Below are 27,940 nucleotides of genomic sequence, written 5' to 3' on the forward strand. Positions count from 1 at the left end.
TAACTCAACTATAAATTTAACCAGGCCCAGTTTCTTCACTATCACATACATTATGCATTGATGACAGCATATTTGAATAACGATATAAATCTTTCATTCGTAACTTTGGATGCTTTTCTGAAAAAAATATGAACGAAGCATGGTTACACTGGATTTTACGTTTTGTTCTTGCGCCAACTTCAAAAATTATGTTTAAAAGCATTATCGATGGTGTTTAAAGAATAAAATTATTTTTCACTTTTTAGAGCAATTTTGAAGTCGGTTCTATTTTTTTTTCAAAAGTTTTTTATTACTTATCAAATTCTGTAATCTTACTACCATTTTATTCCACTCATGATAAAAATTGAAAATGGTTTAACTAAAAACGCGAAATCTCGCCAAGGCTACTTTGCTCGCACAATACCACAACTATAACCCTAAACAAATTTGGCGATACCTTTCAGCTGAGAATAAAAGGAATAAAGTAAATTCTTTCTCGGTTAAACATTTTTCATTTTGTTCTATGATAATATATTCAAGAAAATATTTTGCATACTGTCCATTCCAACTAAATGCTGCTGTAAAATATGGTAAGTTTAATTAATTTAAGATTAAAAAAAACCCCATATTCTTACAAATTCATACAAAGCAATAAAATTTTTTACCTTGTATAACGTTATCCAAGTTTGTTAATCCAGTATTTTCGCTTTTACCAATTATTAAGGAAATAATGAAAACTAACATTATTTTGAGAAGCTCGAGAATACTACTAAGTGACGAATTAATTTCTGTAGCTGAAAGCAAACTAAGACACATCGATTGCGTTAATAAATACTCAGAACAAACTGCCTGTGTTTACGTCAACAGACACACGTGGAACGCTTCATTTGCAGTTTTGTAAATCACCGCAAGGTAGCGTATTCGAGCGCTGGAGTTCCGAATAAGTTACTATCAGTATGCATAATAATCTTTTTTTTGTATTTTGTTATAATCTTTATTTGCTTGAACTGTTTTAATATTTTTTCTTCAAGCTGATGATTTTTCATCATATTTATTTCTGATTCAGGATGAAGTACTAATTCCTGTTGTAATTCATAATTATAAGTGTCACAAAGAGAATTTAATAGCAAATAACTTTTTTTTAAAATTATGTCTTCCTGAATTATTGACACAATTTTATCGAAAACAGTGTTGTGAATATCTCTTACGCAATGCCAAGAGGTTCGTGCAGTATCAGTAATTATTCTTTTGTAATGATTGAAATATTCCAATTCACATGAATGATGATAGAATATTGGACCATTTGAGGTTTTCAGATAACTAATTTTTTGTATCAACTCTTGATTTTGGCATTTTTCAACCCACTGCGTTACTTTTTCAAGCATCTTGACATCATTGGAAGAATGTAAATTTTGTTGCTTACCTTTGACTTGTTTTCGATCCTTTTCACAGAAAAAACAGACTCTTTCATTACTAAGACTTGAACAGGCATCACTACATGACAAAGTCTCTCTTGCATCTACTGGATTATTCGGTAATGTTGAAGAAGAACTTGATGTGCCAGGAAGAGTTATTGATGAATCATAATTATCATCAGATATATTCCGATACTTCGCCATCAAGGATGCAAAGGATTTGTAACATCGTGTGTGGTATCCATCAGAAGTATTTAGTTGTTGGGGTAACTTTATATTACTATATTTCAAGTTGAATGTAACACGAACACTCAAAACTTCTTCACATTTTTTCAATTTTCCTTCGTCAAATGCTATTATTTTTTCATTTATTCCATTGCAAAATACACATTTCATTTTATTTGCCATTATTCTGTCATAATTTTCACGATAATTTTGAATACATTTTTAAAAATAATATTTGAGAATAATCATATTGATGAGAAAATTTACAGTAACATTTTTCGTCAAAGACGCGTAAGAAAAACAAAGTTTACATACCAGCAAAACATTTCCACTGTTCTATCTAATTTCTGTTTTCGCTGATATTACAAAGAAAATAAGAAAAAGCAGACGATATTTAAGTTAAATAACGCAAAGACACATAAACATTGCAGACGATAGTTTAATTAAATAAAACAAAGAAGTATAAGCATTTCAGACTATTATCGTATGCAATGTTCTTTTTTCTTTGCATTATTTAATTTAAATATCGTTTGTAATGTTTGATAAATATTAAATGTTCAAATGTAAAACACGGCAGACGAGGAAGGGAAAAAAGGAGTCAGAAAAGAGTCTTCAAAAGATCTTGAGCAAGCAATTCACTATTATAGACCTTTACAAAAATATATATATATATATATATGTATTTTTAAAAAAATAAAAAAAAAGCTTTAACTGAAGATTTAAATTACAATTTTGTAATTTTTATCTCAGCTCTATGATTGCGCCACCACAATCGTTATTATCTTCCTGTTTCAGTAAGTGATCAACAAGAATTACATCACAGTGCGCAAATTGAAAATGGATGTGGTTCTCTGCGCGGCACGCTCGCAAAATGGAAAATACTTAACTTTTTACATAAATTTTAACAAAAAATAGGCAACATGTGTGTGAATTCAACAAGCAATTCTTAATTTTAAAGCGAGGTGACTAATTTGACCTAAAACTTGGGCACCACGCTAGGAATACTTCTTTCGTTTGGTCTCAGCTTATCGGTCTGTCTGTCGAGTACGCAACCGAATTCATGTCTGTCAAATTAATTTTGTACTTATTCATATGTAGGTAAAATAATATTAAAATGACAGACATACTAAAATAGTTTTTTTTTTAATTATTTTTTTCGTAAAAAATATCATCTGGCATGATATTGGCAACAGCAAAAATGTCTGGCAATATTAAATTCGTGTTTCGAAAAGTGTTTAGAATTCCCTGAAAAAGAAAAGATTCTTACTAAAATGATTTCAAAATCCATATTTTTACCTCTAAAGATGTGATGCGCAGTAATAAACGCAGCGTTTAACGGCCGCCAGACAGCATGCACGCTGTTCGATACGTCACAGGGAAAAATATATAGAGAAATCAGCTTTCCTAAAATTCTATCTCGAAAACGTTGCTAGCTCTTAGACTATAATAGGAAAATTCGATCCAACTTGCTGTCCCAAACAGGACTCTTAGGAGTCGTTCATGTTTTCAAAATATTTTCACCAGATTTAACTATTTTGATAATTTTTGTCTTTTTTTTTACCAAGTTTTAAGCATTTATTGTCGCGATTTGGATGGTTTAAACATGTCATTTTACAATGTTAAGTAGAGATGTTTTAATATTTTAAATGTATAATTTGTTTCAATTGCTATTTTTTATAATATTTTTTTCACTGTAATTGGATTTTCTCTGTAGTGTGCAATACTTTTAATAAATAAATAAAATTATGCTTCACTTATTTTTTTCGCACCAAAAATTAATTAATGGTGGGTTAATAATGCTACCAAAAATGTAGAAAGTATAGTCGTTTATTTTCTTGAGATCACTAACACAGACAAAGTAAACACTTAGCAAAAGTTAAGTTTACTCAAATGGTTACCTAAAGGCATTGATTAAAACATAGTTAATTAAAATTATCAAAAAAAAAAAAAAATGTGAAAATGATTCAATCTAAAGGTTTCTGTTTGAATCATAGTCGAGGGGAAGTTGGATAGGCAGGGAGCACCCGGACCCAGAATTATGACTATAGTTAGAGCAAACCTCACTTGGCAGCGTTGTGTGATTCGAATCCTAATCATAACGTTACGACGCTGCCTGTTGAGGCTTGCCCCAACAAGTTCTTTTTGTCAGCTACGGGAAAATAAATAAAACATATTGCAGACAGCAGCCATTTTATTTGGAGTATAGCTTGCCCACGGAGAGATGGCGGATGAACTAGAATCGGAAACTGATCTCTACATTTTGTAATGGGTAGGATCAGCGAGATCCCGCGAGTAGTAAAAACTGTACTTCTTGCGCGTTTTCGTGGATCCCACACCTGTTGCAAAATGAAGAGTTCTGCATCCCCTTTCAGATCTTCCCCCATTCTTCGTGGTCAAGCTAATAGCATGAACCACTGCGTTGGATATGTTTGTTGCGCAGAAGTTATGAAAAACAGGATTAGAAAAGTTCGTATTTTCATTCCAACAGTTTTACTCGGTAGTTTCTAATTGTTTGAGGATGTATAGGTAAGCAGAATATTTCATAATGCCCCATTAAACTACACTTTCAAACTGCTAAACAAGGTTTCGCGTCAAGTTTGAAATGGACAGTTTTTTTTTTTTTTTTTCTTTTCTTGAGTTTTAAGTACTTTCAAATGAAACCAGGACCTTGGCAGTCGAGCAAGACCGAGTAGTGTAAATGTGCCCCCAGTATTGTGAAGAAGAGTAACAAGCAGCGGCGGGAGACAGTATTTCTCACCGCTTCACTGTACCAATATAAAATTAAACTAAAAGGGAAAAAACAGACTTCACATTTCAGTTTAAAAAATTCCACAAATACCTGCAACTTAAATTGAACCAGTGGTCGGAAGAAGCGCATGACGCTACTGTAGTAACTGCATTTTTGAGTAATTTGTGGTGTAGTGCAGTACTTTTAAAAAGAAAAAAAAAAGTAGAGTAGCGAGTAGTTTGATACAAATAAATAGTATAAGTTGTAGTGACTTCTGAAAAATACTTTTACATTAATTTAAAAAAATTATCAGTAGCGTAGGAAAAAGGATGGTGTCCAAGTTCAGACCCCTAGTTTGAAGTTCTAAATTAATTAATTAGATCCTACATATTATACGTTTTTATAAAATTAATTCCAATGTAGAAAATTGAAGTTTTTCTCTTCGGTTTAAAAGATGTTTTCCTTATTTAATCGAGTTCATGTATATGTATGCCAATGTAAAATTTAAATCAAACTTTGACTGCTTCTATTTGCATTTTTCAAATAGCCAAATGGTAAAAATTTGAATATTTCAACCTTTTAATCTTTTCTGGCTGTGAGTATTTGTAAAAATGGTTTAAAGAAAATTAAGAAAGAAATGATAAGTCTAAGTAATATTCCACGTTCAAATGGGTTTATTTATTAATCTAAGAAACTTTTTGATTTTTTTCGTTCAATCCTCAAACGGTGTGTGTGTGCTCTTTAATTATTTATTTTTTTAAAAAGTAGCGACTACATTTCAAAAATAGTTTGTAGTTGCTACATTAAAAAAAATTGGTGTTATAGTTAACTACATTTATAATGTTGAAGTTGTAGTTCGCTACAAAAAAAATGTAGTTTTTCCAACTACTAGTTTGTAATTATATCGAAATTTCATTTGAAAATTAAAAAAGAAAATCTTCGTTTCTGACTAAGCATTTATGCTAGTAATTTCAGATGATTTTTAAACAATATTTTTAAGCACCTAGAAGCAAAGGGGTATGAGTATGAAAGTAAAAATTGGAGATATCTAGTGCAAATGGTAGAAGAAACGCTCCTCTGTTTCAGGACAAGATATGATACTTTTGGTTATGATAGATGCTGCTATACAGAATTATTTAGAAAAAGGTTTCAATGAACACCTAAAGCTTGACCACGGAGAGATGTCGGATGACCTTGAAACGGGAACATTTGCATCATTTGCAATAAGTAGAATCAGCTAGAAAGCGCCGAGTAGTAAGAGGCGAGTTCTTGCTGATCCTATTACAAAATAACAAAAAAACCTATTACAAATAATACAAACTAGTTGACCCGTGCGGAACTGCGCACCGTGCTTCAAATCGTTGCATAAGGCATTTCGTTCTTTAAAAATTTCAAAGGAAGAACATTATGAAGAAGAACCGAAAAAAAGTACACGGAAAAAGTAAGCGCACAAGAAAAGGCATGTAATTTGAAGACATCAGTAACAAAACCTCGTTAAATTCAACGTTGAGATAATTTGATCATCGCTCACCTTTTGGTTGTACGTAATTTCAATGCAAACATAAATATCATTAAAAGTGTGGCTGAGTAGTGACTTGTGAAAAAGCAGTAATTGTGCATGTGAAAAAACAGGTTGCGGCAAATACAGTCCTGCCCATGTGAGCATCTGACGGGAATAAAAGAAACAATAAAGAGATATTTATTGGCACGGATTGGAATTGGCGCCATTCTGATTAACAGCACGACACTCCAACAAACCTAGCAATTACGCCTTCCTTTTCGAATGCTATTCATTGAGAAATGCGTAGTAAAAAACTGCAAAAAAGCTTTTTGTCGAAAAAAGTAATCCTATTATGCGTCTATTTTTTGTCATTAGCCAGCATGATACTATTTAAAATTATTTGTATAACATGGGAATTGATTAAAGAATGACGAATATCTGACGTAGCAATTGAAACAAACATTCTAGCGAAGTAATAAAATTAGATTGAAAATAAGTGTTTTTACTTTCGAGTATTGAACTATTTCCCATAGCAGGCTGCTTTAACCGTTACGGCTTAAATTCCCGCACATGTTTCTCTTTTAATCGAACACTTAAAATTCAAAACCAAAACCAGTTAACCTGAATCCGTTTTTTAAGTGTAATTTTTCGAACGTAGACAAAATGTATTTTTTTTTTCAGCAGAAAGCAGAGAAGTAGAAAATGATTTCTTACGAATGACGTTGATAATAATTTTAATGTTTTATATCGCAGTCGCACGAATAAAAAGTTAAAGGTTTACTGGGTGAAACTCGTAGTTTCAATTTGGCCGGCGTATTTTTTTTTTTTTTTTTTTCATTTGTACAAAAGGTTGAACACTATTATTAGAAAAATCTACATTTCAGCATACAATGAAAATGTTTTTCTGCACAAAAAGGATTCCCTTGAGGTAAATCTAATGCTTTTTTGTAATTACATTATGCTTGTGGTCTGGATGGAGTCAAAGCTTTAAAAAAAGGAAGAACACCCTTCGATTAACAGTCAACTTATCCGAATGATAACTGTAGCTTGCATAAAGGAGTCGAAACACCAAGTAGCATTCCCACTGCATTTATTTTAATACGTTTGTATGTTATGAGTACATGTAATGCGTAATACTAATATAAATTTGATATTATGTAGGACAGCCCAAACTTGCCCGAAGTTCAGATAGTTTATAGCCGAACGCTCTACCGAAAAAAACTTATCAATTTAACCGAACAACTAAGTCCAGTGCTTTTAAGCTTTATTAAAATATGAACACACACACAAGCTATTTTTTTTTTTTTTTTTTTGCCGAAAGCGACGTAAAAAAAATGGAAAACTGCATTAGAACTTTGCTTTAAAAAAAAATGCATAAGAACTACAGGCTGCATCAAGGTTTTGAAACAGCAAGGGGCGTTTTCGAAAACTTGATTTTTTGACCGTAAGTCTATTTTTCGTCATTAGCCAGCCTGATAAGTTTTAAAATGTGAGGGGAATAATATATAAGTTAAGATATTGAAGAAAAATGTTTTTATTTTTGAAAATTTTTACAATTTGTAACCGCAGGTTACTCGAACCGTTATAACTTAGATGGCAGCACGTGTTCATCATTTAACAGCACGGTTAAAATACAAAATAAATTGAACTATGCTCTTTTTTAAGCGTAGCTTTTCGAATGTAGTAAAAATGTGATAAGCTATTCGTTTTTTTTTTTTTTTTTTTTTTTTTTTTTTTTTTTTTTTTTTGCTAAAAGAAGAAAAAATATATATTTTATTCTTCAAATTGAGGTAGTAATTTTTTTATTTGTACAAAGAGTCAAAAACTCATTAGAAGAATCTATATTTCAATATACGATTTATTATTTTTTTCTGAACAAAAAACAATTCTATTGTAGTCTAAAATCTTAAACCTGTTACTTATATTTTCGCTTACATTATGCTTTTATTTTCTGACCGGAGCCAAAGTTTTAAAAACAAAAATTAAAAAAAAGCCTTGCAGTTAAGAATCAATTTAGCTCCATGTTGCATCAAGTTTTCATAACAGAAAGGAGCGTTTCCATCTCTTATATTCTATTCCCTCATATTTGTTATTCAGTGTTGTTAAGTGTTCATGCAATCCGCGATATTTCTCTAATTTTTTGATGCAGATTGTCCGTACATAAGCTCGAACACTTATTCTCCTGGTTACCAGTCGAACGCTCTGCCGATCGAGCTATTCAGCTCTGCGGGTCACACTGCAAGTTAAAGTTATAAATTTAACCGAAAACCTCATTCTGGTTCTTTAAAACAGGTTTTTTTTTTGACAGAAAAAACAATTTTTAGACCGTGGGTCTATTTTTCGTCAGTAGCCAGCTCCATAAGCTTTAAAATAAGGTGTAAATCAAAGAAATCGATCAAGAATTGAGGAAAATCTGGCGTAGAAACCAAAAACAGGCTACAGAAATAATATATAAGGATAATGTTCCGCTTCAAGGTCATCCGCCATCTCTCCGTGGTCCATCTTTACCCAAAGGTTGAACTTCGCTTGCAAATTGCTCAGAGCTTTAAACAGTCTACTTGCATCCCTTAGCTTCACACTGCTTCAGTTTTTCTTACATTGACTTTATCCTTCAATTTTCAATTTTAAAATTTCACTGCGTAAACCATAGGTTACAACAGCCACTCACAATACTTTTTTCAGCAGAGTACTTATGCATTTATTTTACAAAATAATTTAGCTACTGTTACTCGCAATAAAATAACTAATTTAACCTCAGAATCAAAAGATTCTCACCAATGCTTCCATACAGCTGCATTTTGAGGACCCTCACGTATATCTTCATGTGGTAGTCCACTCGAAGCAGCCAAAAGCAATCCACATCTTTAGGAAAATAATAGGGATATCCCGGTGACATAATGACACCACCGACTCCAGATACTATCCCACCACAGTTACTCACGTTCGTGGTAGATTTTGGAGGTGGTATCATTACTGAAAATAAAAATAAATAAAAAGTATATAGTTGGTGAGATAAATAGCTGAAACTAAATAATACACAGACATCAAAGAAAATCTTTAAAAAAATTTAAATGAAGTTAAAAGTTTTTTGAATAAAATTTTTACTCCGATTTAATTCATTGAAGCAAAGTAGCGAGCTTTGATGTTTCCATTGATATATGAATCAAGAAAATAGATTTCTTAACACTAAATAGACTCAAATTTCCTGTATATCTAGAAAGACTGAAGGGGCCAGTGTGGTTCCTACCCATTTTTGCTGTGAATTCCTTTTAAAATTCTTCCTGAGGGAATCCACATGCCCGAAGCACTTTCCTTTATAACTAAATAAAAACTTAGTGCATAATTATTTTCTGTTTTTCTGTCCTTACTCGTCAAAAAGTAGATTTAGTTCATCTTTCCAAGAGCAATAGCTATCGTTTGGCTGGTAAGCAATCAGTACTGTTTATAGCGTTTGGATATCAAACCGATTGCATAAAGAGGAAGTTACAGACTAAACTAGAATGAATAGCAAGCATTCTTTTTGTGCCGCAACAATTAGGAGAAAGGGAAAACATATCCTTTTTTATTGTAAAATAACTTAGAGACCACTGGGGCCCCACCCGTCTTTCTAGGTATAAGCGTCAATAGTTACAGTACTATGAGGATAAAGATTTAATGATTAAGCAAGCATTCAAATAGTGCTATATAATGAAAAGTCAGAAAGTTCCATTGAGCTCGGTTAGACATTATTCAAGTTATTGAACAATAAAGTATGCGAAGGGCCACATAGGCCCCTCCATCTTTCTAGTGTTAAACCTTCTTTGCTACTGCTCATATCTTAACGCGACGAATTTTGTGTAGAGCGATTCTAGGAGGGAAGTAAAGCTTGACCACGGAGAGATGGTGGATGACCTTGAAGGGGAAAATCATTTGCATCATTTGCGATTGATAGAATGAGCCTAAAAGTGCCGAGTAGTAAAAGTATTTCTCCTTGATCTTATCTATTACAAAATAATAACAAACAACCTATTACAAATAATACAAATTAATAATGTCCGCCATCTCTCCGTGGTTAAGCTTTAGCATTTGTGAAAATTTCGAAACTAACAATTCAAATGGACAGCCAGCCGACCGTGAAGTAGTGCACATATTTGAGAAGATAACTAGAAAGATCCCACTTTCATTTGAGCAATAAATTTTATTTCAATGAATTTTTTCATGCTTTTGGTTCTTAAAGATGGTTTAAAATACTCTTTTTACTTCCTTTTACAAAAAAGGAAATTTTGTATTCGCGAAAAAACTTTCACTCAAAAACCGACCTTAATTTCCCTTTTACTCATCCCCGAATGAATGTTGAGTTTTTTTTTTTTCCGACTCGACCACATGTGGATAAGTGTCTAAGAACGCATAGACATGCGAAATATCCATTTTGACGATTCCCGAGTTAATTACAACGAGTTTTCTCGTGACGTCTGTATGTACGTATGTGTGTCGCATAACTCAAGAACGATATGTCCTAGAAAGTTGAAATTTGGTACGTAGACTCCTAGTGGGGTCTAGTTGTGCACCTCCCCTTTTGGTTGCATTCGGTTGTTTCTAAAGGGGTTTTATGCCTCTTTTTTGGGGGAAACCATTGTTAATTTCTATGTAAACTCAAGTGATGTTATAATTTGGTGGACACTTGGCAATATATCGCCAGTTTTTTGGTCGCCAAGTTTTGTCGCCAACTTGGCGATTTTTTTTATTTTAAATCTGGTTTCAATTCGGCCCCCGTTGGTGATATTTAAAGAACAAATTATTGAATCACATTAAAATTTGACAGTAATGGGGAAATGACATTAAATTGCAGTAAAAGGAAGTCATGTGATGCATACATCAGCTCGTTTTCAAAAACTGCTTTGCCCCACAAATCTTAATACGTCAACTCCTTGTTGCGTAGAGTCCTTTGATTCCAACATTGTTCATAAATAATTTAGACTTCATTCTTGTAAGTGTAAACTACTTGTGGACAGTAGTAGAGGTAGAAAGCGATCGAACAAAAACATAAAAGCAAAATACATTGCACTAAAACGAATATGCATTAAAATCTAAGATTTTAAACTGGTAGAAATAAATGAAACATTAAAAGAACTTACAAGGAATAAGTAAAATTAAGGACGGTTTGACAAAAGCAAGAATGTAAAAAAAAAAAAAAAAATATTTGTATAACATAAATAATGCTAGATTTGTATAACACAAGATAATGTTGGAGGAACTAATTGGAAAATTATAATAGAAACCGAAGCCGCAATGTGTCTGGATTTTACAACTAAGAGAATAAAAAAATAAATACAAAACCACAACACCAAATGCGATTGAAATTATAAAACTGCTGGTAGAAACTCATTTAAGAAAAAAGTTGTAACCTCCAGTGATGGATTTATCATCTCGAAATTACTTAGGGCCCCAACGACTATAGAAGCCCTAAAAGAGTTTCAAAAATGCTCATTATAAATGTTTTACACAATTTCTGTGGGAGACAAAGCACCAAGGGGTCCCTGTAAATGCATTGCAACGGGTACCGAATCCTGTAAATCAGCAATTGGAAACGTTACAGCAAGTACTACAACCAGAAAGAGTCTAACATCATGCCTCTATTAAAGATCTCATTTGCAATACAATAGCAAACTATCAACCAGTGGCGCACACAGGAATTTCGGAAGGGGAGGGTCCAAGGTCGAAAGTTTCATCCTCATATCATACCTCAATACGCCATCAAATATACTTACTTGATTTATCGATTCCCGAGGACGAAAAACAGTAAAAAATAAACTATTGAATATATATTTTCCATAATTTAATGAAATATACTTAAGCAAATAACCGGAAAGTAAAATAATTTACGCTTTTCTTTTCTCACAATTAAAAAATGGATTCAAGTTCACAGAATTTCGTTTTAATCTGTAATTAGAAAGCTGAAAACATGGTTATTACAGTGTATTCATTTATAATCACCATTCTACATCTTATAGGAAAAGCGCATAATATTTTTAAAAACCTTTTAACATGAGGATTTTATTTTTTCACTTAAAAGAACTGAAATTATTGTTACCTTTGTTTGAAATTATTCTGCGTACGAAATACATACAGGGTGTTCCATTTTAACCTGCAAGACCTTAATTTTCGCAACCGTTAGTCCCAGATGTATACTTCCAATTGCAAAAATGTTCAAAATCAGATGTAGAGTTAAGATATTGAAAGTTTGAAGCAAAAATAAAAAGGAGTCAAAAAGTACGAAATTTAACTTTTTATACGGGACCTAGGTCTCCTAACTAATATTTAGAGAAATAATCTCCATTGAAGACTAGTACTAACACAAAAAACTGGACATTTGTGCGACCAAAACTCAAGGAGATAATCCAGTTTTAAGGGACCATACAGGAGATGCGATTGGAACTTATCGCTCTTTTAGAAGAACGACAGGTCGCCCAAGTAAGAAAACCAAGGTATTTATATTTTTCATTGCTATTCAAAAATAAATGCAAATGTTATGCCGTGATATGCAAAAACACACTACAAAACCTCGAATAATGTGAAAAATTCCACTCTGTGCACACATGTAATTTTAAACACTTGTTAATTGCTATATTTTCCCCAAAAAGGTGTTACTGGCGGCGAGTGAAAAGAGGCGTTAGTCACAAAACGCTGCGTTTCATAACGCGTTGAATATTGGTCACTTTTTTCAAACTTTTTGTGTTCTAGTTATTTTTCAATGGAGATTATTTCCCTAACTATAAGTTAGGGGAACAGGAATCCGTATAAAAAGTTAAATTTTAAATTTTTTGCCTCATTTTTATTTTCACTTCAAACTTTCAATATCTGAACCCTGCATCTGATTTTGAACGTTTTTGCAGTTGGAAGTATACATCTAGAACTGACGGTTGCGAAAATAAAGGTCTTGCAGATTAAAACAGAACACCTTGTAGAATTGTAATCAATCGGGGGAAAAAAGCAAGACCTATGGGAGGAGTCCAGACCCCTCTCTTGTGTACGCCATTCCTTCAACAACAAAAGATAAAAATGGTGAAGACAAACCTCTATAGTAAATGAAAGAGTTGAATAGGTGGAAAAATGAGCTCCCTGGAATAGAATAACAAAACTATTGTTCTGTATCCAATATTCCTAATTGGATATATGCGTGAGAGCTATCCCGCCATCATTTGTATCATGACCAGAACCAGAAGAGAAGTTACAAAGTACCAATTTCGGAATAGATTGGCGAAACATAGTTAATTTACTGGCATATATTGTGAAATGGAAAGGATTGCCAAACACCTTACTGCATGTAATGGATTCGCGTTTTGGTGATCGCTTCAGTACATAACTTTATGGATTGGTCATTATCGCCTGCAATTAAACAAATGGTCTTTCACTCTTTTTCTAAAAAAATCAATTGAAGATATCTTTGCAATATATCGTTATACTAAACTCATTTTGCGTATCTCGATGTTGGAGAGTGCTTATCACTTTCATAACGTATCATTGTTTTGCTAAACCTCTTTGAAAGTTAGTTTTTAGTAATCAGTTCGTATGTAATGTGTTTGACAAATTTCAAAAAAAAATTCAAGTGCTATGCATTCAACACTGCTTGTCTATCTTCAAACTTGCAGTTATAAAGTTAAATAAATTAAATTATTAGCATTATAAAAGTTATCATATATGTCATACTACTACACAGAGTGGTCCGAAAGTGAGCGTACCCCTCTTTTTCAACATTGTGTCAGTTATGGTTGAATGTTTGCTATATACAGTAACTTTTTAGTCCTTTGAGTCTTAAACTTCGGTAGAACACCATCCATGTCGTTACACAGCTGACTTCTACGCCATGCTCTTATAGAGTTTTGAGGCAAAACATCTCCGATACTCCACAAAACATCTGCGAGGCCATGGCGCAGAATTCAGTTGTGTAATGACATGGATGGTGTTCCAACGATGTTTATGATTCTTAAGACTTCAAGGTAATTGTAAATAACAAACATTTTAGCACAACTGACATAATGTTGGGAAAAAAAGGAGTGTACGCCGACATTTTAAACCACTCTGTGTTATCACATAAAAAATGTTTTTACTTTGTGCAGTTTTATCTTGTGGGCAGTGAAAGCTTGTGATACAGAATACCAATACAATGAAATGTAAGTTTCAAGGCCATCCCACGGACAACGGCCATATTGTCCCGCACGTGACGCTTCATACATTTCATTAAAAATAATAATCTGCTGTTTGACCGCGGATTGTATGTAATTTGGCAATCTGTCAAGTGATGGTCAATATTCCGTCTGAATGGATTTAGCAGGGGAGAAATGAAAATAACGATGGGATTTTGGTGCAAGCGTTTTATAATGCCACTAGTGCCTTATTCATTTATTGCATTCTCTAAAGTAAAATAAGGGAAAACAGAAATAGTTACCATGGAAACAGCAAAAAGAAAATAAACTACTTTCATTTCGTTCAGGAACGTAAAAGCAAAATGGTAAGCTCAAAACTTTGTTGTGAATAAATAAATCAATTAATTTTTTGTCGTGAGAATATAGATCGAATATACTTTAGATTAAAAAAATGTCGCTGAGAGCAAACTTTCATTTTTACAAAATTAAGGCTAAATAATAGACAGGCAAAAGTGCCCATCTGTAACAAACCAACTAACACCCCTATAAACTAATAGATACGTCTATTTCCGCCTTTAAATCGGATATTAGCCTTTCCATGTAATCGATGATCAGACAGTAGATAGGTAATGAACAAACTTTTGTTGCTTAAGAAGTCACAAACGTATGTGACTTCTTAAGCAAAAGATTTCGTCATTGAGTTACTCTATGTCATGTGACCTAGTGGTCCCCACGCAACCATCTCCGAATTTGGTGAAATTTTATAGAGGTGTAGAGATTCCTTTGAAACTAACCTATGCAAATTTTCAACTTCCGAGATTCAAATCCTGAGGATCTAGAATCTCCCAAAAAAGACCCAAAATGGTAGATCAGTTTTTTGTGACAAATTGCCATCTTTAGCCAAAAATTGCACACAATTTTATCACCCTGGAATCAGGTAGTAAGTAATTTAAGTACAATTAGTTGTTCTCACTTATTTTTTATGAATACACTCACTTATTTTTGTGAATTTGAGCTCATTATGTTTTTTTATAGCACGCGTGTAAACTCATGAAAAAGCGCGATGGGGAAATTTTTTCATGGATTTTAGGTTGTCATAAAATCTGAAAAAATAAATAAATAAATAAATAAATAATAATTCAAAAGGTCATACTTCGTGATTATATTATAAAAACACTTGTTTTTAGTGGGTTTCAGTTTCAGAGCTTAAATATCTATTTTCGAAAATATATTGTCATCCAAAGTGGCTATCAAAACCGTTCAAGTGAAAAATAGCTTATTTTCAAAGCGCTGTAGCTGAAGTTTGTCACCTCGCATCTTCGTTTCGTTTATACCATTAGAAATGACATATTTTTTCCTATAAAAATAAATTTTCTTTTCGATAATGTTCTTTCAGATAAGCATGAAAAAATGAACTTTAAATACTATTTGTGGTTTACGAGAAAATATCGTTCCACAATGCATAAAAAATGGTCATAGCCATGGAAATCGGATTTGTGATTTTGCAATTGTTAGCAGACAGAAATAGTTTTTTATTTATCTTTTAAAAACCTATTTTGCAAATGAAATATGCTAGAAACAAAAAAACATCTTGTTATGTCTGATGTATCGGTCTGTTTCCAAAGCAGAATGTTTTTCTGTTTCTATCATATTTAATTTAAAAAATAACTTTTTAAAAAAGGGAAAAAAAAACTATTTCTGACTAATAACAGTTGCGAAATTACTTATACACTGGTTTCGATGATAATCACCGTTCTTTACTCAATTTAGAACGAGATTTTCTCGTAAACGACAAATAATATTTCAGGCTCTTTTTTTCATGCTTATCTGAAAGAACACCATGAGAAAGAAAATTTATTTTAATAGGAAAAAATAGGTTCTTTCTAATGGTGTAAACGAAAAGATGCAAGGTGACAAACCTGAGCTATAGCTCATAGAAAATTGACTTTTTTTCATGTGAACGATTTTGGTAGCTACTTTGGATGGCAATATGTTTTAGAAAATCAATGTTTACGCTTTGCAACTTTTACCCATTAATACTATGTATACTGACAATAGAATTACCAAGTACGAGCTTTTGAATTACTTTTGTTCTTAATTAACGACATTTTAAAATCCAGGAAAAAGTTTCTCCACTGCGTTTTGTCAAGCCTTTGCATCCGTGCTACACAAAAGTTATTAAACTCAAACGCACAAAAATACTAGAACGTATTAACAACCAAAAGTACTTTAAGCTCCTAAAATTTCAGACTTCCAGTGTGATAAAATTTTCCACAACCTGACCTTAAACGTGGCAAATCGTTATGACAGGCAGAATTTCAAGCTCATTTTTTTTTTCCTTATTCGAAAGAACACCATCGAAGAACAAACGTATTTTGATAGGAAAAGATGTGTTCTTTCTAATGGTGTAAACGAAAAGAAGATGCGAAGTGGCAAATTTGAGCTACAGCGCTTTGAAAATAGGCTATTTTTCACTTGAACTGTTTTGATAGCCACTTTGGATGACAATATCTTTTCGAAAAAAAATCTTTAAGCTCTGCAACAGTAACCCATTAAAAAAAGTGTTTTTACAATATAATCACGAAATACGAACCTTTGAATCATTTTTGTTGATATTTTATGACACCCTAAAATCCAGGAAAAAATTTCCCCAACGCGCTTTTTCACGAGTTTACACGCGTGCTATAAAAAACATTATGAGCTCAAATTCACAAAAATAAATGAGTGTATGAACAGCCAATTGTACTTTAAGCTCCAAAAAATTCAAGGTTCCAGGGTGATAAATTTTTCTGCAAACTTTGGCTAAAGATGGCAATTTGCCCCAAAAAGCTCACCCGCCGTTTTGGGTCATTTTTTGGGGGGAGGTTCTAGATCCTCAGGATTTGGATCTCGGAAGCTGAAAATTTGCATAGGTTAGTTTATCTCTACACCACTATAAAGTTTCACCCAATTCGGAAATGGTCGAGTGGGGACGATTTTAAAAATTAGGTCAGTTGACGTGGAATAACTTTATTACTTTTTAAAATTATTTCTTTTTTATGAAATATAGGAACCGTCACGTGCGGGACAATAGGACCGTTTTCAGTGGAATGGCCATATACATAATTTTTTTTCAACAGTTTCAATTATTATTTCTTAACAAACAAATAATGTTTTCCTTCCGTTGGAACATTAGCTGTCAAAAACTACAATTGTTTACCTCATTGCTTAGATTATTAGAGCAAAAATATTAGGCATACGGCAATCTACATGAGGTTGACTTTGGATGTCTGCATGTGACGCATGCAAATAAATTAAATATTAAATTACAAAATAATTTAAAACAAAGAAGACAATGCGAGGAGTACCTTTGTGTCAAATGTAAAGATTAAAAAATGTGCTTAATGTGCCACTCCAGTTAAATTAAAACATCAAGATCTATAACACTATGTTGATGAAATTATAGAGTTGGATTGTCCTGCACTTGACAGTGGAATGGTCCTTCAATGAAATACATTTTCAGTCCCAATATTACTTGTACTGTCTGACCACAGATTGTATGGAACGGCAAGCATCCGGTTTACAGGCGGAAATGGACGCATCTATTAGTTTTTAGGGATGTCAGCTTTTGCGGATGTATATTAGCCTCTAAATTATGTGGAGTCTCATTCCAATAAGCGGAACACGCGCATCAAATTTTTATTTTTCCTTCTCATTCAGATATCGTCGCCTCAGAGCAACACTAAGACATCTAATCCAAGAAATAACGCTAAAATATCCTACTGTTGCTCTGAGGTGACTATATATTCGTCTTAACTGGACGTTTGTCAAAGGGGAGGTTTCCTTCAGTCACTTTCAGTCATTAAAATGGATAGAATGAACAAAAAAAAAATAAATAAAAAAAATAACATGGACCAAGAAAATACTTTCATTTTCCCAACCGTTTTTTTTTTCAAACTAATTTTTCAAAATGTCCGATTTTTCAAACAAGGCGTGGTCTTGATGATGTCACAAATGATGCACTTTGCCGCATCTTTCTGTCGCGTTTCCATGTTATGATCATTTCAAGCAGCGAATAAAATATTATGCCCTACGCTTGCTATCAACCATATCGTTGCCAATACACATGAGTATAGATGCGAATTAAATATTTTGCACTGTGAATGGCAACACTGAAAGGCATTTCATCATTTGTGATGCCATCGGCAGAAGCCGTAAACAATCAAAGCGCTCCGATTTAAGTTTTTTTTAATATTGAACTTAAGCAAATTATTTTAAAAAATGGGCAGATCCTACTTTTTTAAACATGCTCTTTCAGAAAAAAATACTTTTAAATTTTTGGAAACTACCTCATTCAATACAATCTGTGGTTGAACCATAGAGTAAAGAACTTACATAGAGAATCCCGCTATACTAAGAAATTGAAGCCAGAAGTTACACCGCTGTATCCCAAGATCCTTAGCTTCTTGATAAAAATCTTGAGATACATTTTGATTCAAAACATCCCATTACTAAATCTGAATTGGTTATTAATTAAAACTTAGATATTCTTGCAAGTTATTTAAGCACGTTTTTGAAATTGCATTAAAATATGAACTAAAATTCAAACCAATCCGCTAGCTACTTTATTCGGTCTCTTTCCGAGATTGGTGAAAAGTATTCTGGAGAAGCGATTATGTTAACATAGCCCCGCTCATCATTGCACCGCTGTATCGCTTAATTTCGGCTTCAATTTCATCTCCTTTTTACCGTAGACGGGGCCTCTCTATGTAAATTTCTTTACTCTATGGGTTGAAGAGTACTACATTATTTAAATTCCATTACAACAAAACTTCCGTTACAACGAACAAAATTGAGAGTCCCTTGAGGTTCGTTGTAACGGAATTTCACTGTACCACCAAACATTTTAATGATGTGCATAAGAGTTTTCTCCAAATGCGTCCATCATTTTCTCAGAAACATGAAAGTTATTTCCAAAGGACACTTACTCTCATCTTGGAAGTAATATGAGCCATGAAATCCTTGACTATGAATCACGTGGTTTGTCTTAAAGATTATTTCAGCATGTGGGTTCATAAAAAGCATCGAACCAGGAACGTCCCGCCCACAGTAGCGACCAACGAGAAACTTGCTACCGATGATTGTGATGGTTGAAACGTCAATATAATCTGTTAGGCAACTAAAAGTAGAAAAATATTTCTTGTTTTAATATATTTCATCACAACACAAAATCTCGAGCCGCTATATAGATAGGCCAACGCGTCAGCTTAAGTTTAGCCATTTTGGATCGGATTTTTCATTGTTGCACTGTTAGGATTACCACAGCAAAATTTCGGATTTCACCAAATTTGCCGAAAATAATATTTTATTTAATAAAAAATTCACGTGCCGCTAATAATTACTCACATTGAACAATCACCAAACGCGATAACTCGCCAGAAAGACAACCACTCAAACACGCGCTCCAATCCAAAATGGCTGTTCTTAAGCTGATGCGCCGGCTCGTATATATAGGGGCCTTAACAAAATCCATAATATGAGGCAGTGAGAAGTAAATACACCCAAACCTGTTTTTATGCAGTGGATAGGGGCCGCACAAAATAAATTGCATTAAAAAAATGTTCGAAATACCACGAGTAGCCATAAAAAGTTGTTTTCGCAACACAGTTAAATAATATATTTTTTTATGCGGTGGATAGGGAGCGCATAAAAAAGTCTCACGTAGAAAATAACCCAAAAAGTTATCTTTAAACGAAATCAAAACAAACCAAGTGATGATAATTTTGCCGACTCCCGAAACACTTCCCAAGTAAAGAAATTTTTATGAGGTCACAGTGACTTCTCATTGGGATGCCCCTGTCGTCACTTGAAGATACTACCTTGCACTCGTGTTATGAATAATTTCCGCTCGTTTTATAAATAATTTTCACATACCGCACAAAAAACTCGCACAAAAAAAAAACAGGTTTGATAGTACCTGTTGTACATAGATGTAAGTTGACTTATTTAAAGTTTTGAGTAAAACGCATATAAAGTTTAAATCTAGGGTATGCTTTCATTTAAACTTTTCTCAATAATGCTGTATTTCACTGCCTACCAGGGCTACTAGAACAATCTCTTGCATCAAAATGTAGGGAAAGTCCCTCAATTATTTTTGTACTGGTTATCTCTAAAATTTAAATTTTGGCACTTAACATCCATTTGCTTCTCATTGCCTCATATCCAGTTTTATTTTCATGCATCCTTTGTTTTAAAATATCTATTTTAGAGAGCTTAAAGTATTAGAAATTTTTTTTAATAAGTGCAGACGTCCCTCGTATAACACGGTACTTGTACTACACGGTTTCGATGTTACACGGTTTGAAACTTGAATTTCGTACTTCAAAGTTTTGATGTAACACAATAGAAATGCTTAAAAAAGTGGAATTTCACTTATGTTTAATACATTTTGTTAATGTTTTATAATAACTCTAATTAGTTTTTAACTTCGTTTTTATGAAACTTGGTTTCGATATAACACGGTACACATCCATTGATTCACATTACTGTAAAACCTGTAAAGTTGCCCACCCTTGTAAGTTGACCACCTGTCTAAGTTGACGGCTATTTTCAGGCACAGAATTAGATCTTATCATATAATTCAACCTCTACAAGTTGACCACCTGCGTAAATTGACCACTAAAGTACTGCACCGCAAGTGGTCAACTTACACAGGTGTCACTGAATTTCCAAGTCTCGCATAACACGGTTTCGATATAACACGAAACACGGTTTTGATGCAACACGATACATATTAACATGATTTTTTCTATGTACATGATTAATAAGTATAAAAAATAAGTTAAAAAGTTATTTTTAAGAAAGTCTCGTATGACACGGTTTCGACACTACACGTAACGAATTAAACGTGTTATACCAGGGACGCCTGTATTTCTTTAAGTTTTATTTTTATCTCAATAACAGACCATTAACATATGCTCTTTAAAAATATGTCCCCCTCCCCCTTTTTTTTTCATTTTCTCCTTTTTTAGCTTTTTTTTGTGAAGCAAATCTACAAGAAATACATCAGCTTTATTGAGAGTTTGAAACTGTTCTAGAAATAATTTTTACTACAGTGAGTATTTCCCTTAAACTATTGATTTCTTGGAATGTAGATTTATTAGCACCAATCAGACAATTTTGACAATTCACACTTTAACAGTCACTCGAGATAACGAGAAAGGGAAAAAGTATTAACACTGCAGTTTCCTTTGGATTTGGAACCAAATCTAATTATCTATTTACGAATAACAACAACGTGACAAAAGTATTAAAGGAGATTGCTTTGCTGTCAACGTCTTGTTATCCAATCAAGAGTCCGTTAGCAAAAGAGCACGTGGTACTGAATTTCTAATGAGAACATCTTTAAATGGAGATTAGAACTTCTGCTCGACACTTTTCACATTTGATTTAAAAGAGAAAAAGAACTTTTCACTGAATATTGGATTGATTAGGGACCACCAGGTCACGTGATATGAAATGAAGCCATGATGTTTAGCTTTTTGCAGCAATTTTACGCACCTTTCCTACCTGTTTTCTACCAAAGCCAGTGCGACTCGGCTTAATTAATAGCGAACCATTCTTACCTGCTGTGATGTCCTTACGCAGAAAAAATTTGGGCCTTTATAGTATGACGTTGGTCTGGCAATCACGGGCTCTTGGACAATAAATATTGCATTAAAATCTCAATCTAGAACTTTGATGATATAACCAATGGCTATCTTGTTTTCGTAAAACAGATTCGAATAAAATTGTATCAGAAAATAGTATATGAAAATTAATGTTCATAGGTATTGCAATCAGAAAAATCAATATATTTTCGCTTCCAAAGCTAAATTAAAGGGGTCCGGGACACATTTTGAAAATAAATAAATAAATAAACAGTTTAGAGTTTTGAAAATTTTTGCACTGATTCACCATCTATTTAAAAAGTAAAATAATAACGTATTTTTTAATTTATTTAGATTAAATTTATTTAAGTAAAAAAAGGGTTGCATTAAATCGCTAAAACTCAAAATATTCTTGGTATATTTTCAAAAAATTTTTAAAAAATTATGCAAATATCTATGCTTTCATTTTTATTCGGCAATTTAAAAAAATATTATTAATAAAAAAAAATAGAAAATATTTAAAGAAAAATTTCGAAAAATTCTAAGATACTTTTTTTTTTAATCATATTTTTTTAAAGTAAACAATTTTTTTTCTTTTTTCCCAAATTTGCCGAATAAAAATTTTGTTTGAAAAAGATATGCTCCAAATTTCATTTCTTTATCTTTAGCAGTTCTTAACTTATAAGAATTTGAGTGCAAAAAATCGGGAAAAATGCCATTATGGAGAAGAACATGTTTAAAGTTTTGAAGTCAAAAATAATATTAACTGAATGCATGCTACAAAGATTATTATATCTTTCGTTCCAATTAAGATAGAAACATGATTCAAACGTCATTTTAAGCAGAAAAAAAGAGATATTTTTTAAATCATAAAAAAATGCAAAATTTGACGATTCTTGTGTCCCGACCCCCCCCCCCCTCCCCCATTAAAGAAATATAAGAAATTAGGAATTACAGTAACAACTCGATATAAGGTCTCCCTGTATATAAAGTCACTCCGCATGTAAGATCACTTCTCTTTAGTTCTAGTTCACTAAATAAGAATTCCCTGTTACGAACTATCAGATACATAGTCAGATCTTGAACACCGTAATCGCTTGTAACGTCACTTTTGTCTATTTTTTTTTTTAGTGATTTAAATGTCACGCAGATTTAATTCAAAGAAATTTTAGTGGTACGCGATCTTTTATCGGTGAGAAATTATTTTTCCTATCAGCGTAGTATTAAGTGCAGAGGAGGTAGTAGAACGTGGATATAACGAGAGTGATGATAAAGGTTTGACAGAAAACAAAAACATTCACTCAGAGCTAGAATTTCATAAAACATTTTTAAATGATATGAGAGAACTGAATTTTTTCCCATGAAATATAAAACTTAGAAAATAGTGTACAAGAATTAGAAAAATTGCGGCAGTCCGCTATATTCTGAATGATTTTAAGTAAGGCAAGTTGTATATCAGTACTTTGCTTGAACATACTAATATACAATTATATTCCAAACTAAAAACTTTATTTGTTCTGTTGATTCCATTAATTTTAATTGGTTCAACTTAATTAAAATTCATAATAAACTGATAGTTTTCAACGCATTAAATTTTACAGAGTATTATACTATTTATATACATGCTTATCGTAAGGATCGGCTATGTGGTCACCCCACTTATAAAGTCTGTTTCGGGAAGTCTTGAGGGGTAATTTTATATCGAGGTCCGACTGAATTTAGTTACATCGGTAATAAAAAAGAAATTAAAATAAATTCAAAAAAAAAAAATCTGAGCCTTAATTTTGAAATTATTCCACGTTTTAAATTACCATCATTGATACTTCTAGTTTTTCAATGCACAAATTGAGTTATTATAGTATTTCTGCATAGTTTACTTGATTCAATGAGAATGCTACATTGAAACAGTTACAATGAAATAAATGTTTTTGACAAAAAAAAACTTTTAAGAGTGGGTGGTAATCACTTTCAGTTTAGTTTCTGCTGCACAGTCAAGAACTCAGCAAGTTTTTCCAGTAAGTGTCAAAAGTCCTTAACTTGATTCAATTAACGGACTTCTCACTTAAACTAAAAGATTCAAAGCTTTAAACTTTCGCGAGTAATTAAATCAAAAGGAAAAAAAAGTTAAAAGTATCTTTCTACAATCTAATTACGCAAAATTACTCACCCTTTCTTGAAAGGAGGCTCCAACTCAAAAACATGGAAATTTAATTTCAAGGTTTCGTGATCTTTTCCTTGAAAATTATAAATGCAAACCAAATCTTCAGAATAATTGCTTGGAAACTTTGGAGATGAAAAATTTCCTTTCGTATTTTGATGACTGTGAAATTGAAAGATGCATTTGGCTGTGAACAAATAAAATGTAAAATAAAAAACATGACAAGTTACATGAAATCAAAACAAGATCATTATATACAGTGCTTTTATTGATCAATTTTCTTTTGAACGTGCTACTTTTATTTTCTAAGTTTAAACATAAATTTTTAATTAATAGTATAAATAAGTCGGGAAATCTATAACCATTTTTTTTTTTTTTTTTGAGGAATTGAAAGTATTGGAACAAGACTGTGCTATGTCACATAATCTGAATTTTTTCAGTAGGCGAATTTCCAACTTATAAAAAACATTTGTAGAATTTTTGAAAGGTACTCTACATTCTATATTCTGTAATACTAAAACCAAGTATGTTTTCCTTCAAGTGCCATAATCCACTGTCATGTTTATTTCAATTTAAGTTATGAGAAGAAAAATTATGATCGACTTCTTGTGGTTTGTCAGATTTCTGCCCCGAGCCCTTCAATTCATCACAATTGAAGTAATTGATAAAATATGTGGCTATGCAGTAATCAATCTTTGGTTTCAAAGGTAACATATGAGGCAGTGAGAGGCAAAGGGATGTAAGTGACAAAATTAAAAAATAATAGTTTAAGAAACTAAAAAAAAAAAAAACACGTTTAGTAGCAAAATGAACAAAAAAAGTTAAAAATAATGTTTGGATGACAAGTTTATAAAGTAATTGACCAAACACTGAATTTTACTGTAGCAGAAAAATAAGCGTGGGGGGATGCCTATTTACATTTTCGCATGGATAACAAGTGGAAGAAATTTAAGACAACTGATAAGAAGCCCCCACGCTTTTTTTCTATTGCAGTAAATTAAGTGTTTGGTCAATTACTCTATATATACTTGTCATCCAAAGATTATATTTAACATTTTAGTTCATTTTGCTACTAAAGCGTGTTTTTTTATAAGCTTTTTAATCTATAACGGAATGTATCTTAGTATTCTATTGCATTGCTTGCATCAGACATTTTGAATGCTTTCTGGTGCAAACATTGTTACACTCCGCAGCTCTGATTTGTACGTTGTAAGTAATTCTAATAAGCCACTGGCTATTTGTCCAAAGGAAAGTTGGACCCACAAACATACAAGTTAAGCTAATAAAAGTGTGTTAATTAGAATAAACTAATAACTTATCGTTAATAAATTAATTTGATTATAGAATATGGCATTGTCATCGGGTCTGAGGTTGCATTCCAAATTTTAAAAGAATCCGATCATAAAAAGTGGGCGAAAATTGAGTTGCAATATTATAAATTTAATTTCGGTGTGGACGGGAATAGAACGCCTGCCCAATGATCCCCGGAGGTGGACGTCAGCGAAGACCCGCGCCTTAGACCGCTCGGCCACAAAAGCTCACAAAGTGGTGGAATGTACTAACAGTAATAAGCCACTAGCTCTTAGTCCAAAGGAGAGTTACAAACATACAAGTGAAGCTAATAAAAGCGTGTTAAAAATTAGGAGACATCCAGAACATATGATATGAAAGTCTCTTTTATGTCTTGGGGCAAAAGGTAGTGCAAGTAGCTCTGGTACATACTTACTCTGGTACTATGTTGTGTAATTCTAGTTACACAACATGATTCAGAAGATTTTTCAATGAAGGCCTACCTAAGATCTGAACTTTAAAGAAGTTTTACTCAAAACTTTAAAACGTCTACTTACATCCCTTTATCTCTCATTGCCTCATATGCTGTTCAATCAAATCGACCTTAGTTTGTGTCGCTTAGTATGAATGTAAAGCCAATTATAAAAATGCTGAGAAAAGCGAAAACTTTTTTTGGGAAAAATATTTACAACTACGGAAGTATGTTGAAGAGAAAAAAGAAAGGAAAAAGAGAGGAAAATAATGCGCCTGGGAAAGTTACGGTCACTGATGATTCGATTTATAAAAAGTGGGGGTCAGTGGTTAAAAGATTGAGAGTTTCTATTTTTGTTCAGACAATACTTATATCCACAATACATAATCCAGAAAGTAGCCTCTTTTATAGAAACATGTTCAAGTGTTGAATTACCTTGCTTTAAGCGCAGGTATAAACACGATTGAAAAGGTCTGAAGCTCTTAAGCTCGCCACGTTTATGCAATGGAAATCAATACAATCTATTCAAACACTCCAAGCAGATATTGAACCGCCCTCTTTGCCTCCAGGAAATACTTCAAAGCTAATCAACTCGATGGGAAAAAGTTTCTTTCCTGTGATTCAAAATATGAAGAAGATAATTACTATGTAATATCATTGAAACTTCGCACTGAGCACAAGATTACGAGCCGGTTCTTCCTTATTATTTCTTTACTTAAATTCATGAATGTGAGGGTTAACAAGTTTTCATTTTCATGAGTGCTTACTGTGCGATTTCGGTAAGTATATTAAAACAAGGCTGCGGAGTTGGAGTCCGAGTCAGAATCGAAGAGCCGGAGCTGGTCTGATTTTGAGATAAAGAAGTCGGAGTCAGAAGTCGAAGGTTATAAGTTCCAAGAGTCGGAGTCAGTCATTTTCCCTCAAATTTGAGGCTAGTGCTTGCAGAGTCATAGTCAGACTAAATTTGGAGTAAATAAGTCGGAGTTGGAGTCGGAGGCTCTGAATTTTCCGGAGTCTGTTATTTTATCTCCGACTCCGCAGCCCTGTGTTAAATAAATCTCCTTTTTGTTCTTAATATTTGCTTGATATTCTACTCATATTTTTGTCTGATTAAATTTTTGACCGATTCTGAACCCTTAAACGATTGTAAAGATTTCTTTCTAGTCATGGTCTACTCTTAATAATATAAAAATCAGTTGGAACAACAACTACAAAACATAATTAAAAGAGTTTAACATGATTCATTTGTTGATGCGCCGAAAAAATATACTTTCTAAAAGCAGTCTACGATAGCACTGGGGAGCAGCGATTTGGATGAATTAGATCTGTGACCAGTGACGACCCAAGCTAAAATTTTTGTGAGGAGGGAAATTCTCAAAAAAGGATTAAGTTTCTTATGAAATTATAGAGAAGCAGTTAGCAAAAAAGTTTTGGGGTTAAAATGATGCCTCCCGTAATTCTAGTGTTAAAATAAAAACTTAAAAAAAAAGTTATTTGTTTGAAAAAATGATATTCCACTTTCCTATCCCCCTAATGCTTACGGCAATTCTCCTTTGAAACGTATGCATACAAGAATACTATTTAGAACTACACCCATAACTTGTGCGAGTGCTTCCTTTTATGAGTTTTATTTCTTATGACTGCTTTCAGTTTTTTGGTTTATCGACATAGATTTCGATTTTATATGCATAACCCCATACAAGTCTGAAGAATGGGAGGACATTCAATGTCCCCAAAATTCGAGGTCACGTGAATGGAAGCTGTATTTTGCAATAACTGCCTTGTTTCAAGACTTGTTTAGGCCAAGTGCATCGTTTTTTATTTAGCTGACAAAAAATATGGTTTCTGTGTTTTATCCTGTATTTATAAAAAAAAACAAACAATAAAACTATGTATATTACTTTTCTTTGGCTATTGATCTGAATTGGCAATGCAGAAAAAAATGCTTTATTCTGCTATCAATTCTTCACCATTCTATTTAATAGTGCTCATTAGCTAAATATGGAAAACGTAGGGTTCTAACTGCTCCTATGATCAAACTTCCCATGTATCTCACCCATTAGTATACTACTAGCTGCGTGCCCGGCGTTGCACGGGCTACTTAAAAAATGAAAGAGATGTATAATTGATGTTTTTGTATTACTCTGACATCAGTTTCTAAAGTGCTAAGGAATAAAGAAATACGCGTAATGCAAGGTTTGCAAAACACCAGTAGAGCATATTTTCGGCAAAAATCTCTTTAACGTTAATCATAGTTATCAATGATACAACTTATGAGTATTTTCAGTTAGCACAAAAGATGAATATATATGCATTATCAACTATAATCTGTGCTCACTTTAAACTGAATTAAATCTGATAGACTATATCTGAAATATTTATGTACGATTACAATCGGCTTTTTACATAAAATGACAAATA

General features: G+C 32.7%; 1 protein-coding gene across 1 annotated transcript in view; it reads right to left on the reverse strand.

The window, feature by feature from the left end:
- The window catches only part of LOC129226718 (membrane frizzled-related protein-like), a 49,938-nt gene extending 22,359 nt beyond the window's left edge, over positions 1-27,579 (reverse strand). Inside the window, exons 1-4 of the mRNA XM_054861347.1 lie at positions 27,576-27,579; positions 23,767-23,944; positions 18,939-19,129; positions 8,624-8,821 (exon numbers count right to left, since the gene is read on the reverse strand). Coding sequence (XP_054717322.1) covers positions 8,624-8,821; positions 18,939-19,129; positions 23,767-23,944; positions 27,576-27,579 — 571 coding nt within the window. The remainder of the gene's footprint in view (positions 1-8,623; positions 8,822-18,938; positions 19,130-23,766; positions 23,945-27,575) is intronic.
- Between the last annotated feature and the right edge of the window lie 361 nt (positions 27,580-27,940).

Source organism: Uloborus diversus, chromosome 7 (genome assembly GCF_026930045.1).
Source record: "Uloborus diversus isolate 005 chromosome 7, Udiv.v.3.1, whole genome shotgun sequence".
Taxonomy (NCBI): Eukaryota; Metazoa; Arthropoda; class Arachnida; order Araneae; family Uloboridae; genus Uloborus; species Uloborus diversus.